The sequence below is a fragment of the Camellia sinensis genome, chromosome 5 (assembly GCF_055761805.1).
Source record: "Camellia sinensis isolate YWXY chromosome 5, ASM5576180v1, whole genome shotgun sequence".
Taxonomy (NCBI): domain Eukaryota; kingdom Viridiplantae; phylum Streptophyta; class Magnoliopsida; order Ericales; family Theaceae; genus Camellia; species Camellia sinensis.
In genome coordinates, this window is record NC_138965.1 from 110,641,116 (window position 1) to 110,660,469 (window position 19,354).

The 19,354-nt window shown below is 31.1% G+C and overlaps 1 protein-coding gene across 2 annotated transcripts; it reads left to right on the plus strand.

The window, feature by feature from the left end:
* Nucleotides 1-7,656: 7,656 nt before the first annotated feature.
* Nucleotides 7,657-12,156, plus strand: LOC145790798 (serine/threonine/tyrosine-protein kinase HT1-like). Of its 2 annotated transcripts, none has more exons than XM_082869537.1 (3): nt 7,657-8,657; nt 10,324-10,779; nt 11,820-12,156. In XM_082869537.1, the coding sequence occupies exons 1-3, from the start codon at nt 8,298-8,300 to the stop codon at nt 12,054-12,056; spliced, it is 1,053 nt and encodes a 350-aa protein (XP_082725663.1). In that variant the 5' UTR covers nt 7,657-8,297; the 3' UTR covers nt 12,057-12,156. The 2 variants fall into 2 exon arrangements, with proteins under 2 accessions (XP_082725663.1, XP_082725664.1); XM_082869538.1 differs by having other exon boundaries at nt 7,665-8,657; nt 11,657-12,156.
* Nucleotides 12,157-19,354: the final 7,198 nt, after the last annotated feature.

A 19,354-nucleotide genomic window follows, 5' to 3' on the forward strand; every position in this document is an offset into this window, starting at 1 on the left:
GTTCATATTGTAGGGTTTGTTGAGCATTTAATCTATTAAAAAAATAAAATTAATTGGATATGTTTTGAATTGTTCAAAATTGAACTTCCGGTTATTTTTAAAAAACTGAGAAGCATTTTTATCCAATAACTGGAGAAAACAATAAAAGAAATGCTTTTTATAAAAACAAGAAAAAAATTATAGGAAATTCTATTTATACACTATACAAACTCTCGGTACACACCACAAATGGTATTTGGATATAAATTTTCAAACAAATGTCAAATGTTCAGAATTAAAGTTATGAATAAAAATAAATTGTTCAAATATACATTTTGTTCAAATATTTATATCCAAACAACTGCTTTATGTTCATAAATTTATATTTAAATGATTGACTTTTGATCAAATATTTATATCCGAATACTATTTGTGGTGTGTATTGAGAGTTTGTATAATGTGCAAATAGAATATAAGGTGTGCAAATAGAATTATCAAAAAATGATACATCAATGAAAGCTGATTAAAACTCCATATAAAAAAATTATAAAAAAAAAAGAAAAAAGAAAGAAACCCAAAAATACCAAATGAAAAATTAAAAAATAAGCCAGAAGCAAAATAGGAAATTTAAAAAAAAAAAAAAAAAAACCTTTTGACTATGCCTGAAGCAATTTTTATACAGATAGATATATATCTGAACATGTCCAACGAAGTTTTTACGTGTAATGCAGGACTAATGAGGGGGACCTCAATTGAGTTGATGGAAGTTGACAAAGCTAAACATAGTGTCAAAGTAATCATGGTTTATTTTACTGATAAAAAGGTTTTTAAACATTGGTCAAGAGGACAATCAATTATTCCACTCTTTGGATCAAAATAAAATAAAAAACTTAAAAATAGAGTTTTGAGCCTCAATATTAGGGGCGTTCACGGACGATTCGATCTAACAAAATCGTCATTACCTGATCCAATTTACCTGCTTTTAAGTAGTTTCAATAGTATGGGTGGACAGACATGGATGGAAGTTTTCTAAATCCACTAATATTCGGACAACTAGTGGATGAGAAGCCACCTAACCCAACCTGATCCGCCATCCCCTGAAGAAAATGATATTATATTTTTTATGTTAAAAAAAATATTTTATTTAGTAATAATATTAGTTATTTATGAAATATTAAAGTTTAGTCTTTATTTTAATTACAAAAAAAAAATAAACAAATTTTGGATTCAAATAAGACTCAAAATAATAAAAAATTACTTTAAAATAGTTCCAAAAAAAAAAAAAAACATAAAACAATAAAGCGCAAACCCCAAATCAATTCACATCTATCTATCAACCCACACGGCCTGCTTAATTCGTATCCGCTATGCGATTTGATTTTTTTTCAAATTTTCTAAGTTAAGAATGGATGGCGGATGGGAGGCGACCCGAGGTAACCCGATCCATACTAGAGATATATTGTTAATAGTCAATATTCCAATGGAATTAAAAGAAAATATTTTAAAGGGTTGGTATTAACTCAAGTCTAAGTTTGGGCCCGTGGGTTCATCATAAATCCCATTTCAATGAATTGAATTATTCATTTTGTAAGACTCTTCGTATATATTATTTATAAAAAAAATTAGGTCGATTTGATAATTATAGTCTTTTTTATTGTATCGAATTAGTCTCAAAAAAATAAATAAGGGCGAATTACACTAACGATCTTTGTAGTTTGGGACTTGTATCATTTTGGTCCTGTTTGCACTGTAAATAAAATTTCTATCGATTATAATTAAGTTTAAAACTTTCTATTACGTATTATTATTATAGTTATTATTATTATGATTATACAGGCAAATTTTAAAAGTTAAGAGAAGTTAAGTCAAGTTTTGAAGACTCTAGAAATGGAAGACAAGTGGTAATGTAAGAAGGTGGAAGTTATGTGAGTGGTTAGATGATGGTTAATAGAAATTTTTTCTTACATTTTTTTTTTTTGTATAAATTGTCATTGATGGCTCTTAGGAATGGCAACGGGCGGGCCGACGCCGGGGATCGCACTTCCTGTCCCCGATTCTCGATGGTAGAAATTTTCCAGTCTCCGGCCCCGATCCCCGATGGGGAGCCTGTCACTGCCCCCGCCCTCGCCCCTAACAGGAATCGAATTTCCCCAACCCCAAAAATTCCCCAACCAAAATAAATATAAAAAAAAACAACATATATATTAAAAAAAAAAAAAAAACAGATCTGAGCATATATATTCACCACCAACAACATGATCACCAAATAAAAAATAAATATTCAACAACATAAAAAATAAAAAATCTGAGCAATATTCCCCGAAAAATTCAATAATAGAACTCTGACAACATATATATTCAACAGATCTGAGGAGATCGGCGGTGATGGAGATGAGAGGAGCCACATAACTCTGACGATGGAGAAGAGCGACAGAACTCCAATGATCGGCGATGATGGAGAGGAGATCGACGGTGACGGTGACGGTGATGGGAGGAGAGAGATCGGCCAAAGACAGCGGAGGAGGGGGATCGGCCGGAGGAGGAGAGAGATCGTTGCCGACGCTGTGAAGAGTAGCAGTTGCGCAGAGAGAGAAAGAGAGAGAGAGAGAGAGAGAGAGAGAGAGAGAGAGGCTCTCAGAGAATATGAATGTGAGTGAGAGAGGCACTGTCAAACATATATTATATATATATGGGCCTATCAAAAAAATATACGTATCTCAGAATGTGAGTGAGAGAGGCACTGTCAAACATATATATACATATATATATGAGCCTTCAAAAATATATATATATATATATATATGGGGAATATTCGGGGATAATTCGGACCGGGGCCGGGGTCAGGAAACCTATCCCCGTCCCCGACCCTGGCCCAAAAACTGTCGGGGATTTAATTTTCAATACCATCCCCGAACCTATGGGGATAATTTTCGAGAAAAACCCATTCTAATCAGGGTCGGGGGATTGGGTCCCCGTCGGGCCGGGTTTAAATTGCCATCCCTAATGGCTCTATTGTATGGGGGACCAACAAATCAATACATGACTTGATTTTCATTTTTTTTCTATCCTAAGAGTAGATCTAATCTACATAAGTGTAGTTTAAACTTAGATAAGAGTAGTTTTAATGTACTTTACTTATATTTGATTGTTTATTCAATTATTTACATCATCATCATCTTCTTCTTTTTCTCATTTTTCTTTTTTGTTTTGTCATTATTTTTACTCCAAGGAAGTACTTGAACTTTCAAGGTATAGAACCTCAACACAATTGCTTGATCATTGTGTTGTTTGGTGAGATTTTGGTTAAGGCTTTGTCGATCTAAGCTTAACAAAAAATTTATTAACAATTTTTGCCACGCCTAGTGAGACATCGTCCTAACTTGGAGAAAAAAAATGATACAAATTAAATATCAAGAAATTATGTCATCAAGTGACATGTTTGCATCTTGTGCACTCAAGAGTGCATATTACCAATGGAGTGACAATATTCCAATGGGTATGAATTATTATTAGAATGTCTCATCTTTCATGTAAAATGATTATCAATATTCTGACAATGATACTACCATCTATTGCCAACACAATGGTATGACAAATGATATGGAAAGAATAATTCGGCGTTGTGAGGATGAAATTTATTGGTTCAAGAGTGAAATTTTGGCTCTACAAGAAGAAATTAATTCTCTTGATTGGCAAAATTTTCAAATAATTTCATCACCACCATATTATTTGATACAAAAAGATATAAATTATTTTGATGAAAAAACTCGTCAACTTAGTTGTCAATTTTATCAAGTTGATGGAGAAATTCAACATTGGAGTAAAAAATTAGAGAATGTTAAAAAGAACAAATTTTATGTGTTTCTAAGAAGCTTTTCTAGCAAAACTCTCTCCATAAAAATCATGACAAAGGAAAAATTAAGTTTTGAAAATGGCATGTCTGGGGGGCAATTTTTTAAGCCATTAATTGAAAAAGAATATGAACTTCTTTTGCCAAAAGCTATTGAGCATTCTAATCCAATTAGAGGATATGGTTTTAAGTCAAATTTGATAAAAGAATGTTGAACAACTATTACAAAATGATGGTGAACATTCAATTAGAGAATATAGTTTTAAGCCAAACATGACTAAATTTAATGAACAACCATCACAAACTGATAATGAAAATCCAATTAGAGGGCATGGTTTTAAGCCAAATATGGATAAATTTGATATAAAAAAAAAATCACAAAATGATAGTGAAAATCTAATTAGGGGGTATGATTTTAAGCCAAACATGGCTAAAAATTAAGAACAACTCACATTTGATGAATTTGAATTTTTCAATATTGTTAATTTGGTCAAAAAAATTAATTTTCTAAAGTCAATTGACATATGATTTCTGTTATCCAACAATTATAATGGCTTTGTGGTTCACATCAAAAATTAATTTTGATAAAATGGTATACAAAAGAAATTCTAAATTTTATTTCCATTTTTTATATAACAGTAATGGGGGAGTATTTCAATGTGGTCACAACAAACAAAAAACTATATATATATATATATGGCTAATCGATTATAATTTTCATAGTTTCTATCATATATTTATATTCATACAACTCTTAAAGAATTCAAATACTCATTCTTAAAAAGTTACGGGGCATTGTTTGTACCATAAATAAAATTTCTATCGATTATAACTAGGTTTAAACTTTCTATTACTTATTATTATTATTATTATTATTGTTATTATTATAATTATACAGGAAAATCTTAAAAGCTAAGAGAAATTAAGTCAAATTTTGAAGATTCAAGGGATAGAGGACAAGTGGCAATGTAAGAAGGTGGAAGTTATATGAATGGTTAGATGATGGTTAATAGAAGTTTTTTCCTACTTTTTTTTTTTTTTTTTGTATAAATTGTCATTGATGGCTCTATTGTAAAGGGGACCAACAAGTCAATACATGACTTGATTTTTATTTATTTTTCTATCTTAAGAGTACATCTAATTTGTATAGGAGTAGTTTAAACTTAGATAGGAGTAATCTTAATGTACTTTACTTGTATTTGATTGTTCATTCAATTATTTACATCATTATCATCTTCTTCTTTTTCTCATTTTTCTTGTTCGTTTGGTTATTACTTTTACTCTAAGGAAGTACTTGAACTTTCAAGACATAGAACCTCAACACAATTGCTTGATCATTGTGTTGTTTGGTTGGATTTTGGTTAAAGCTCTGTCGATCTAAAACTAACAAAAATTTTACTAGCAGGTCCTTAATTTTTTCAATTGTGATACATTTAACTTTGAATTTTGAATTTCGTTCAAAATAAGAGCAATTGAAGACACTGTTGCTTCATTTTAAGGGCAAAGTCGTCAATTTGATAAAATAGAAACTAGTTTGACAAAATAAATGTCAAAAAACATTTTTGATTTTTTTTCTATTATTTCTACCTATCAAAGATAAAATTATATAAAAATGATAAATCTTTTATATTTTTATTTTTATTTTTTTACTAAATTAATTTTTAGTTTGTGTTTGAATGATGATCATGTAATGGATAGTTGTTTTTGTTAATATTTTTAGATGGTTATCATGTAATAGATGATTGTTGTTAACAAATATTTTTGGATAGTTATCATGTAATAGATTGTTATTAGACTTTTAATGTGTAATCGATATGTTTAATAAATGAAATATTTTTAATTTTGAAATTTTTTTTATTTAATGGATTGGTTTAATAATGATATCAAAGTTGTTGCCATATTTGACTTTTGAAAAAATAGAAACTAATTTACTAAAAATAAATAAAAAAAATGTTTGTTTAAAAAAATTATTTCTACCATCCTAAAAGATAAAATTATATAAAAATGTTGTATTTTTAATTTTTTTCACCAATTTAATTTTTAGTATCTTAATTTTTTTTTTCCTGAAAATAGATTTTGAAAACTAAACCAAACATAACTTTATAACCAAGAAAGTTTTAATATTATTCATTAAAAAATAAAATAAAATTTCATTACGTTTCAAACAGCATATAAGTTAACCAACACAAAATAAGTTACATGACGATTTTACTCTTAAAATAGACTATTTTGCAAAGGAAATATCTTTGATTATCCTTATTTGGAATAAGATTCAAAATTAATGATCAAATATATCACAATTGAAAAATCAGGGACCAGAGTGACAAAAAACCCCAAACTAAAGGAACTGTTAGTGTAATTTGCTTAATAAACAATCTAATTTTTTTATTAATAAAAAATTAATATTTATTAGATCAATTTAATATTTTTTGTAAGGAGAATTCTATAGTGTACATCTCATACTATATTTACTTTTAGTTACGTCATTTTCTTTTTTAATTATGATCAATTTTCTTATTTAATTATGACATTATTTTGAGATGTTTGATTATATCTCATGTAGTGTTTGGTTTTATGACCTTTTTTTTTTTTTAAGTTAGGACTCAGAAAATATGAAATTATACTATTTTCTTCTTTAGTAATAGAAAAATGCTAGAAACTCCTTTTGATTAGAAAGAAAATTCTTAGTAGAAAATGAAAGTAAAAGAAAATGAAGTGAAAGAAAAGAAATAGAAAAGAAAAAATATTTTCTTGCCAGCATTTAATTAAAATAAAAATTTTGTAAGAAAAAGATAGAAGTTTAGTTATAGATAATTCACACATTGAATTTTTCTTGTATTTTTTTTTTTTTTTGGTAAGAAATAAAAATTAGTTGCAATACTAATATGGGTTCTACAAGAAAATTAATTTTCTTTTATTTTCCGTTACTTTCAAACTAAACAAACTCATAAAAGTTAAATTTTTTCTACTTCTTTCACTTTTTACCTGTTTCATTCTAAACAAATTGAACGTAAGAAAACTCTCAATTTTTTTACCACTCACTCACATAGAGTGGGATCCATATGAGTGTGAACCGCACACCACTCACTCACATAGAGTGGGATCCATATGAGTGTGAACCGCACACCCATGCAAGCATTTGGTAAAAAATTTAATAATCTTCTTTAATGTCTCTAACATTACCCCTAATTATAAAATGAATATGGTATACCTCATTTGAGAAGTATGTGCATAATTTTTCCCTTTTTATAAATGGCATGGACAGAAAGTTCCACAAATAAAAAATTTAAATTATCAAAATAACCTTGTAAACACTTTAAATTCACTTAAATTCATATTTAAATTAGGCTCAAATTCAAATTGAGAATTTGAGAAAAAGTGAACCATATCGGTCCACCCCAGTGCCCCATTCGCATGCTAATGAACAGAAAATTGCAATTCCAGTGAGATTTTCTCAATATATTTACAAATTTATAATTTTAATTATGAAAATTTGATAAAATTTCACTAATTTAAACATATATATAGGAATTACGGGGTATGTTTGGTTTGTGTTTGAGAGATGTGTTTTAGAGATAAAAAGTACGAAAAATTGTTTGGTTTGATTTTTTTTAAGAGATATTTTGGAAAATTATTTTGAGAGAGAGTTTTGGAAAAAGTGATTGATTTGATGAGTGTGAGAGAGAGATTTGTTTGAAAAACTTGTTTGGTTTACAAGTTTTGAGAAATTTTTTTTGAAAAAATTTGTTTGATTTAATTACTTTTAAAAACTTATTTGTAAAAAAAATTTCCTAAAATTTTTTCAGAAATACAAACCAAAGGAACCCATTTCCCTGTTGATGAATGTATGTAGAGAGAGACAGAAAACCGCCCGCTGCTGCTCTGCTCCATACGCTTTCCCTGCACCACCACAAAATACTCTCTCCGTCTCCCTCTCCCTCTTCCTCTCTCTCTCTCTCTCTCTCACTCTCTCACTCACTCACGTCAGTTTCAAACCCTAACTCTCTCTCTCTCTCTCTCTCTCTTTCTCTCACTCTAAACATGTAGCTTCGGAAGCTTTCTCTGCAAATCGCATGACGTAACTTCCTCTTCCACAGCTTTCTCTACAAAAATGAACTCCGTCTCTTGAGCTGAAAATCTGTTATCAAAAAATGGCGATACTACTCAATTCTTCACTTCATTTCAAGCTTCATTTTTTCCTTCTGAATACACAAACACACATACATATATAGATATGTGGTGATGCTTGCTACTCGTTTGAAGCATTTCGTCTTTCGAATCTGTGTGACTATGTATGAACTCACACTCCATTTCACTTCGTTGTGCTGATTTAGGATGCGCTGGTTCGAATACACGATCGCTGAAATGTAGTATTGAATCGAGGTAATATTTGAGGCTCTAAAACTCTGAATGCAAAATTTTGGGACTGAGATTTGATGATTCTGTTAAGTACTAGTTGTTTTGATCCATGAAAAAGTGTCACTGCTTTAAGCAAATCTCCAACAATGGCAAACTCGAGAGACGCCTCTCTCTCGGAGAATACGAGCGAGCCGCGTCGTGGTCCAAGTACTTGGTGTCGTCTGGTGCAGAGATTAAAGGAGAGGGAGAGGAGGAATGGAGCGCAGACATGTCTCAGCTCTTTATAGGCAATAAATTTGCTACTGGAAAGCATAGTAGGATCTACAGAGGGATATATAAGCATAGAGATGTTGCAATTAAGCTCATAAGTCAACCTCAGGAGGATGGACACTTGGCTGCTCTTCTGGAGAAGCAATTCAGTTCAGAGGTCTCTTTGCTGTTCCGATTGCAGCATCCTAATATCATCACTGTAAGTTGTTTATTTTTTGGTTTTAAAATTTTTTAAGCCGTTTTGCTCTGTCAAGATTATATGCTTAGTTAAATTAGAACACCCTAGTCCTTACTCACATATTCTTATTAGTATTCAGGTTCATAAGGGATCTTACAGGGTTTTTACGTTTCGAAAATAATATTAAAGCCCACTTTCTAGGCTCGGTGATGTGTAAAAAATATGATGGACTGATGATTGGAGAAAACATGAGAGAGAGTTGTCTTAGAAATTCATTCTAATAGACCGCCAAGTCATTGGGTTTGGATAGTGATTTTTGGCTTGTGTAGCACTACTCTTTACGTATTGCTTAGCAAGATTTTTGTGGGATTTTTATATTCAGGTTATCTACAACACAACCCTTCTCCTTATCCAAACTTGGGACTGGCTATATAAAAGATTCAACACTAAGCACAACACCGGTGGAGTTTGTTTACCTACGCAATTACAATTCAAAAGTTCCATGGGATTAGATCTTTCCATTATTTCCATTCTTGTGGCATTAGAATGAAAGTGTTATATATTCAACTAACTTTCTGATAAATTTGTAACATATTCTGAAATTTCCTTTTGGGCTAAGCTGGAATAACATATTCACAAGCAAGAATTCTGCTTTTCATTGATGAGCTTCTAATTTGGGGACCACACACTTTTGCTTAGTAAGATATGCCTTCTTTTACTTGAGCAATTCAATTAGGAGAGTGTTTTCTCAGTGACATGCATGGACATTAGTCAGGTCTTGTTTCTTATGCCCATAGATTCACATTACCTGTGTGCATCATTTACTTTTTAAGCTGTAGACCTCTCTTCCCAATGAAGGTTCCCCCTGGCAGTGGGACCAAATAGTATCACTAGCAGTGATTAGTGATTATTTCTTAACTTGGCTTGCAAACTGGTAAGAATATCGTTCTTCTGGTTTGCACATCTTATCTAATATCCTTAGACATTTTTTTATTACCAGGTTATCAGGGTTGGTGCACAGAATTTATTTATTTATTTCTTTTGGGCTTTGTGTGTGGGTGGATGTGGGTTGGTGAAGGATAAATTTGTAAGATACAATGGTAATACTTGCTTCCAATGATGTTTTTTTTGTGGGTGGATACGTGGGTTGGTAAAGGATAAATTTTGCAATATATTAAAGTAATACTTGGTTCCGATGATGCAAGAGGAAACAAGAAATCCATTGAATTGGATTTAATAGTTTTATATATTCAATGGGATGTAGTGGAGAATCCTGTTACAACTTACAGCTAGGTTGTGGGTTCTGTTCAGAATAAGATTACTAATTTTCATCTTGAATCTGGCTAAGGTTCAATCTAAAGAATCATAATTTTATATGCTCAATTTTCCTTCAATGGCTATTAGTTATGGGCCCACCGAAGATATTGTAAAAGAACATCAAATTTTAATGCATTTTTGTCTCAGAACTTTTTCCTGTTAACACTTCCAATTTTACGAGGCTCCTTCCTTCATGCATTCACACTTGCACACAAAATCCTCTTGGCGATGCTGATGATGCTTGCACAGTTGGTGGATCAACTAGTCAGCTGCCTTCTATTTTGAGTTCATAATAATTAAATTTTCAAGCTGAACTTTCCTATTTGATCATTTTATGTGACCCCTGTATTTCTCCACTTCATTCATGCAGTTTGTTGCAGCATGTAAAAAACCCCCCGTGTTTTGTATCATCACTGAGTATTTGGCTGTGGGCTCTCTCAGAAAATACCTTCATCAGCAGGAGCCTTATTCACTTCCTCTCAACCTAGTTCTGAAGTTGGCCCTCGACATTGCACGTGGGATGCAATATCTTCATTCTCTGGGGATACTTCACAGGGATCTTAAATCAGAGAATTTATTGCTTGGGGAAGATATGTGTGTGAAGGTAGCAGATTTTGGAATCTCATGCTTGGAGTCTCAATGCGGCAGTGCAAAGGGATTCACGAGCACTTACCGTTGGATGGCACCAGAAATGATCAAAGAAAAACACCATACAAAGAAAGTTGACGTTTATAGTTTTGGCATAGTCCTCTGGGAGCTTTTAACTGCGTTGACGCCATTTGAAAATATGACTCCTGAACAGGCTGCCTTTGCAGTCTGCCAGAAGGTACTTTCCTTTAACTGTGGTATTTCATTTTACGATTATTTTCTTACAGGAAGCCTGCTCTTACATGTATGTCTCACACTGTGTTGAATACATTTTTGTGCAATCCCATCAATGTGATACACCATTCCTTTTTCTCATGTCTTGGACAGATTGCATTTAATGATTATAATTTCTTCTTTGTGACATGAAGCTTAATCATAAAAACCTTTAAGAACAGATCTCTGTTGTTCAATGATGATCTAAGATTAGTTGAATTCGGGCTTAGTGGAGATTATTTTTTAAGTTGGCTGGAGTTGAGATATATTACACAGTGCTTGGTGGATATAATTTTTTTGGCTCCTCATCTTGTGAAAGTCTGTACTTAATACTCAAAACATTGAGTCACATGCATACAGGTTAAGAGACTAAACTGTCAACCATAGAAGTGTTACATGACAAGGAAATTGGTTCTTACATGGTTGAATTTGTGGCAAATCAAAAGTTGACACATAAGTTGTCATGTCATTGTGGGTAAAATTAGGGGAAACTCTTTAGGGGTCCCAATCTTTTTCCAAACAGAAAATAAAATGAATAATACGAAGGCAAAGGTTTTTATTTTATTTTATTTTATTATTATTATTTTTTTTTGGGGGGGGGGGGGGGGGGGGTTTAGAAACTATGAAACTTTCTGTAATAAAAATTTATGGGGTCACTTAATCAGATGGCTGAATGTGATACTGTCAAGAGCACAGTGGTCTTGCTGATAAATTAATAATGGTTCTCGTATGCTACAAACAAATTGTCAGGCAGTGCTTTAGCATCAGATGATACTTAAGCCTCGTTCTTGCACTAATCACTCATATTGGTGATGAAACATATTGTCTATCAATTTATACAGGTCTCAGTTGGTGTTGCTTCCACCTCCATTCCTCATCTCTTCAACTCAAAATCCAGTTTTGTAAACCTCTTGTCAAAGATCTTTAGAACTTCAAGCTGGGGAACTTTTATTTTTATGATTTGTCTCAGTGACCCAATAAATTTTATGTCTGGATCTTGTGCAGAATGCTAGACCACCATTGCCATCCACATGCCCTGTGGCTTTTAGACATTTCATCAACCGATGCTGGTCAAGTAATCCCAATAAGCGTCCCCATTTTGAGGAGATAGTTAATATTCTTGAAGGTTATGCAGCCTCTATTGAGCAGGATCCAGAATTCTTTTTATCCTACAGCCCTTGCAATGATCATATTCTTTTTCCATGCCTGCCAAAGTGCATTGCGGCTTCTTTAGGAGTTTAAGAAGTCTTCTGGAATTGTGTGTAATGCTAATTGTATCATATTGCTCTTTTCTTGCCTAGGTATATCACTGTTCTGTTGTGATTATAAGCTTTTTCATGTACCTTCTCTCTCTTTCTCTCTCTCTCTCTCTTGGGTGCAATATGCAAGAACATAGACAGTTTGGTTGATATCCTCTAATTTATGTGGGATCCTAAGGTTTGGAATTTCTGTTTAAAACAAAAAAAACATGACAAACTTGTGCATATACGAAGTGCGTACAAAATGTGTATAGTTTATGAATAAAAAAGATGAATATAGAAACTGTCCATGATTAGAAACCATTAGCATTTTTCAGTTTTCAAACTCATCAATTGTGACGTGCATTTTTGGGAAAGGAAAAATGCTTGGGAGCACTAATTAGTGTTTCCACTAATTAGGTGGCAGTGGGTCCCGCCATTAATGATGTGATGTTTTGGTCTTGGAGTTGTGTTTTTTTTTTTTTTTTTTTACTTTTTTAATGCATTAGTGCTATTAGTGGTGATGTTTTTAGTGGGATGAATCATTGTTGTTGGGAAAGAGTGACTAAGTTTTGAAAAGTCTTACTGAGTTGTGTATTTTATATTATAATATAGACAATACATATACAAGATTTGCCTGATTTTCTAATTACGTAGAATTATGATTGATGGTTTAGTGATTTTTTTGTCCTTTTGTAATCAAAATCCACACAATTCAATGATGATGTTATCTGAAAGTGTTCTTGACCATCTGAATTATTCTTTTACATTAACGTTTGATTGGGAAGGCAATGAAATTGATGGTTAAAATTAACCAAAAACAATGTTCAATTGACTAAGGAGATCTATACTAATCTGAGATAGAGTATCAATTAAAATTATTATTTTATGCATTCTCCGCAGCATATGACGGTTTGGCCGAGTGGTCTATGGCGCCAGATTTAGGCTCTGTTCCGAAAGGGCGAGAGTTCAAATACCACAGTTGTCAAATTTTTTTTTTAATTTAAATTAACACATGTAATCATAAATAGGAGCATTTGCACACAAGTTTTAATTTATAAACTTATATTTCATTAACTCTTAAGTAAGATTTTTTGAACTTTCAAATCTTATTAAATTTTTAATAATTGAAATTGCCTTCCAAATAATGATTGTTTATCATTTATGATTATCTATAAAGGAACATGATGATTTGGAATTTATTTTGATTTTCAAAACTTTAAAAATCAACTTTCAAATTGAAAAAAAAAAAAAATTATGTGCAAAAAAAATTAATATTTTTTGAAAAAACTGAATTTTTTTTGTGCAAAATTGAAAATTTTGTATCTATAGAGGAATATGAAGATGGAACATTGATGTACAAAATTGGAGAAAAAAAAAATTTAAAAATGAAAAAATTGGTAATGTTTTCAGTTTTAAAACTGAAAAAAAAAACTGATAATATTTTCATTTTCACTGAATAATTGAATCAAACCAACAAGTAGAAGAATAAAAACGTTTAATCTCATACTCTTTTTTTTTTTTTTTTTCCATTAGTTAGTGAAACAATTATCTGGAATATTACTATGCAAAATTGATAATGTTCTTAATTTTAAAAATCAGAAAAAACTGATAACATTTTCAGTTTTATTACATAGGCCTTATTGGTTTAAAAAGTCTTTGATAAGACCTGAATTACCATAACATTTGTAAATAGGACTTTTAGGTAATTAACTCTTACAAATGTTATTTTTCTTATTTTATATACTCTATTTGTAAACATATATATTTATTTATTTTCACAAATTAAAAGATCTTCATTAGTTATTGTAAATAAAGATTTTCAATTTGTTTAAAAAAACAATAAATTAAAAAATATAAACAAAATTTTTTAAATGCCTAAAATAGTGAAAATAGACAAATAATTCAAGACAGTGGGAGTATGTTTTAAAGCTTTTTTTTATTATTAAATTAAGTTATTAGCATGTTAACAAGTCAAATTAGCACAATTGATTGTTTGAAGTTTTTTCATAACTTTAAATTCCGAATCTCCATCTAAAGTTGTTTATTATTAAAACTTCCTTTTGATATCCTCTAGACAACCATTTTTTTGTTCAAAGTTTTAAAAAAGTTATAATAAGTGTGGGATGGCTCAATGATTCTATGTCCTGTTTGTGAGATGGGCATGTGCCTTTGAGATAATCCTCTAGATGAACAAGGTTTGATCATTTGATGATATAATTTTAAGTTTGTTTAAGTGGTTTAAGCGATTAACAGATGTGTCATGTGGGTGATTTTGATTAACTGAGGTGTGGTAAGACCACAACTGAATTCAAGATATTCAAATGAAGGACTAGAGTCCTAAATGATGACAAACTTTCTGATTGGATAGATCATGACCCTAGATTATGACTCTTGAGAAAGTTAATCCTATTCTAAATTGGAGGAGTTCTTGATAAGTGATATCTTAAAAAGGATAAGAATCCTACGAGGTGAGACTTCTAAAGGACATGAGCACTGTCCATTATATAAAGCAGGCACTCTATGAGTTTAAGGTATGTTTTACTTAAGAGTTAATTGTTAATCGATATCTTTGTGAGATTGTTGACTAATTTGATCGTCGGAATACCCTTGGGTGGACGAGCCACTGGTCTTGTTGTCTTTCTGTTTGTAGGTGTTGAGCTTCTTTATTTCTGCACATGCTCGACAACTGAGTTCTCAAGATGTTGGCGAAGAGATTTAATTTCGTTGCAAGGTCAAAATTCAGCACCTATAATTTGGCACCGTCCGTGGGAAGTTAGTCGAAATAGATAGTCAATATCGTGCAAGATCAAAGTGTCAGTGATGACGAGTCATGATCTCGATCAGAGGAGCACCTTTCAACATGTTTTGCAATTGACATGTTGGGAGATCGAATGTTGTAGGTCTTATCACCTCAATCTGACTAAAGTAATAGGACCTAGGGGTAGTTGTGAGGACATAATTTTGAATTGTCCATGTGGCCTAGATGGTTAGCCGAGGTGCCACGTTGGTGATTCTGATTGGTCGAGGTGTGGTCAAACCACATCTGAATCCGAGATGTTCGGATGAGGGTTAGAGTCCTAGATGATGACAGACTTTCTATTTGGATAGATCTGAACTCTTGAGAGAGTTAATCCTATTCCAAATTGAAGGAGTTCTTGATAAATGATATCTTAGAAAGAGTAAGAGTCCTATGAAGTAAGATTTCTAGGAGACGAGGGTACAAATGATTATAAAAGGTAGGCACTTTCATGAGTTTAAGGTATGTTTTTACTTACGAGAGTTTTTTTTGGGGGGGGAGGGGTAAGTACTTGAGAGTGGTTTATTATGAGATTTGTTGATTGACTTGATCATCAGAGTATCTCCAAGTGGATGAGTCACCGGTCTTGTTGTCTTTCGTGTCACGTTTCTCTATTTTTGTAAGTGCTCTACGACTTAATTCTCAAGATCTCAACGAATAGATTTAATTTATTGTGAGGTCAAAATTTAATACACACAGATCCTATGATTAATAAAGTGCCAAAATGGAAAGTAATAATTGAGGGGACAAAAAAAGGAAAATGAAAAAGCAAAAAATGGGGCTTCAATTTTGCATCAAAGAAGAAAGCTAAGTAAATTATTTATAAAAGTAATTAAAAATATATATTTATAGATTATAATCACTATGTAATTCACATCTTTTCAATTTTAAATCTATACGATTCCTCTCATTTTCGAGACAAGAATTCATGGTAAACAACATTTTCCAAGTACAAATCCTTATCTTACATTTGCACTTCGGGTTGTAGTTTCACCTTACATTTATTCAATAATGTATATTTTTGTACCTTATATAATCTCTAATAAAATGGTTAATTTTATATGCTAAAAGGTAACTGACAAAGAATAATAAAAGTGAAACTCAAATTTTGTATTAAACATTTATTAATTTAAAGAGGGAATGAGTGGGCCAATTATACGCATTAATAAATAATATGTATTTATATAAAGCGGTCCAACAAATTTTTTTCTTTTTTTCTCTCTAGCTCTTTTCCTTCTTCATTTCTCCTTTATCTCTCATCTTTTTCTTCATGAGAGAGAATTGGTCCTATCTCTTCTTTTCCCCTCTCGTGTGTTATTGTTAGCAACGGTTTTAACTTTTTTTCAACAAACTTATTAACATCACCGAAACATATTTTTAAAAAATTAATTATTTAACTATAATTTTCTGACCTAAATAACTTTAATGAATGCACATGTGAATGCCAGACAACGTAATTTCATGAATAATGCTTGAGAGCACTAATTAGTGCTCCCACTAATTAGGTGGTAGTGAGTCCCGTCATTAATGATGTGATGTTTTGGTCTTGGAGTTGTATTTTTTTTTTTTACTTTTTTTAATGCATTAATGCTATTAGTGGTGATATTTTTAGTGGGATGAATCATTGTTGTAATTTTATTACTTCCAGAGAATTTCAAAGATGAAGAAATTGACAAATGAAAACTTACAAAGTCGTTAAAAAAAATCAATATAACATTAAAAATTGCTTATAAATCTCATCAATATACTATGATTACTTCTAAAGTTTATACTCCCTCCGTCCCAAAATATTAGTCCCTTATTCCATTTTTCATTGTCCCAAACTATTAGTCCCTCTTCAAAAATCAAGTACAAAAATAATATAAATTTCCTATTTTACCCTTCTTTTAAATTAATAAACAACATAAAAAGTACAATTATGCATTGATATTCCCAAAAAATGTACTATCAAAAGGATAATTTTGGAAAATCAACTTTTTTCAAATGCAATAATTGTACTATCAAAAAAAGTTGAATTCTCCAAAAGGGACCATTATTTTGGAACGGAGGGAGTAGTTGCTTCTTTGTAATCTTCTTTTTAGCTTTATACTTTGTCATCATGGCATAAGGTTCTTGATGTCTGCTCATCTCTTTCTTTGTACCTATGTGGTTTTGTGATCTATATAAGGTTGTTATACAATAATAATCATTTAGACATTGAATGCTGGTTTGCCATCATTTAAAAAATTTAAAAAGTTAAAAAATCATTAAAAAAATAAAAAAGTTATTAAAAAAATAAAAAAGTTCATACTATTTACCTCTTTTTTGGTAGAAAATTTGTCAATTAAAAAAAAACAAAAAAAGAAAAACAGTCTGCACAAAACTGTACAGCCACAACTTCCCAAGTCAAAAAGAAAACATGGCACACTTGTAACCACACATTTTAATAAAAAAAATAAAAAATAAAAATTGAAAAGAGATAGAAACTGTGCAGTGTAGTATTGCTGCTTGTGTTAGCGAGGGTGATTTCGTAATTTTGTAATTTTATACAATATTTTAATACACATTTTTTCGTAAAAAGTCAAAAAATTATCTCAACCCACCATTTTTTCTCTCTCTACTTTTTAGTCCAAAAAGTCAAAAAGTTTACTTATTTAGGACATCCCAAACAACCCTTGAGTCTATTGGGTGATACAATGAGTTTAAGTGCATAGAGATTAAATACAGAATTAGACATAAATAAGGGATATTTTCTTATGAGACATTTGTGTCCCATTATGTGTTAGGATTTTGTGTTATTTTGGTTTTGTTTGGGAAGAGTGAGTTGGGTGGGTTTGGGGTTATTTTAGCGACAAAAAGATAAAATAAGTTTTTTAACTTAATAAGACAAAACATCACATCCAATAAAAAGTCAAAAAATTATCTCAAATCACCATTTTTTTTTCCTCTACTTTTTAGTCCAAAAAGTCAAAAAGTTTACTTATTTAGGACATCCCAAACAACCCTTGAGTCTATTGGATGATACAATGAGTTTAAGTGCATAGAGATTAAATACAGAATTAGACATAAATAAGGGATATTTTCTTATGAGACATTTGTGTCCCATTATGTGTTAGGATTTTGTGTTATTTTGGTTTTGTTTGGGAAGAGTGAGTTGGGTGGGTTTGGGGTTATTTTAGAGACAAAAAGATAAAATAAGCTTTTTAGCTCAATAAGACAAAACATCACATCCAATCCATAATCATTACATCATTTCTTTCACAAGAAGTCAAAAAAATAAAAAAATCTTCCTAAACGAGGCTTTTTAGTCCTAAGCCAAAAAGCCAAAAAACCAACCCACTTCCCAAACGAACCCTTCTGTATTAAGACTCTGTGTTCTTTTTTTAGAGAGTAAAACTCTGTATTCTTAATATTGCTATAGATGATATAATGGTGGTGTTTGGTAGAGCTTAAAAGCTCCTTAACTCAGCTTTTAGATTATTTTAAGCTGTTTTGGTGTGTTTAGTAAAACTTAAAATCACTTTTTGTAGCTTAAATTAAACTAAAAAAGTGTTTTTTGGCTGAGTGGCCTTCGGGGTGCTTAACTCATTTAGCTTAAGAGGGAAGCTACAAATTGAGGGGCAAAATTACTTAAATGCCCTTTACTAATTTGAAGTATTACCAAATTACCATTATATAAACCACCAAGCATCACTGTTCATTCTCTGAGAGAGAGAGAGAGAGAAAAAGAGAGACGATTTCCGGCGAGAGGCAATTTTCGACGAGAGGCGAACCAGTGCTCTCTCTCTCTCTCTCTCTCTCTCTCTCTCTCTCTTACGAACCAGTACTCTCCCTCTCTTTCACACTTACTAACTAGATCTCTTTTCTCTCTTAGCAATCAAAACCCTAATTTCGCGATCGAAACCCTAACCATCGACTGCGTGACAATCGCAATCTGAAACCCTAGAGTCACGATCGACTACGTGACGATCGATGGTGACAATCAACCGTCCGTCGTCGTCCGGCATTGGTTCGTCGTTGCAGTTCTCTCTCTCCGGTGATGGATTTCAGTGTATTTTTCTTTTTTTGTTGAGGTTTTCAGTGTTTTTTAATTAAAAAATCATAATAATAATTAAGCATTTTAGCCATTAATTAAATAAATTTTATATTAATTGATGCTAATTAAGACATTAATTGACACTAATTAATTTATAATGAAATAATTTTCTAAAAATGAAAAAATGAAATATCACTAAAAAAATGATATAAATTGAAAAAAATGAAATAATTTGTCTAATGAATAAATGAATTACTAAAAATGAAATATCACTAAAAAATGATATAAATTGAAAAAAAATGAAAGGATTTGTCAAATGAATAAATGAATTATTAAAAATGAAAAAATGAAATATCACTAAAAAAAATGATATAAATTGAAAAAAATGAAAGGATTTGTCAAATGAATAAATGAATTACTAAAAATGGAAAAAATAAAATATCACTAAAAAAAATGAAAAAATGAAATATCACTAAATTGGTATTTG

Excerpts from the sequence above, each read along its gene's own strand:
- LOC145790798 (XM_082869537.1), top strand. The coding sequence starts at position 8,298 with ATGAAAAAGTGTCACTGCTTTAAGCAAATCTCCAACAATGGCAAACTC. Across the intron at positions 8,658-10,323 it reads AGCATCCTAATATCATCACT|TTTGTTGCAGCATGTAAAAA; the intron begins GTAAGTTGTTTA and ends TCATTCATGCAG. Across the intron at positions 10,780-11,819 it reads CCTTTGCAGTCTGCCAGAAG|AATGCTAGACCACCATTGCC; the intron begins GTACTTTCCTTT and ends GATCTTGTGCAG.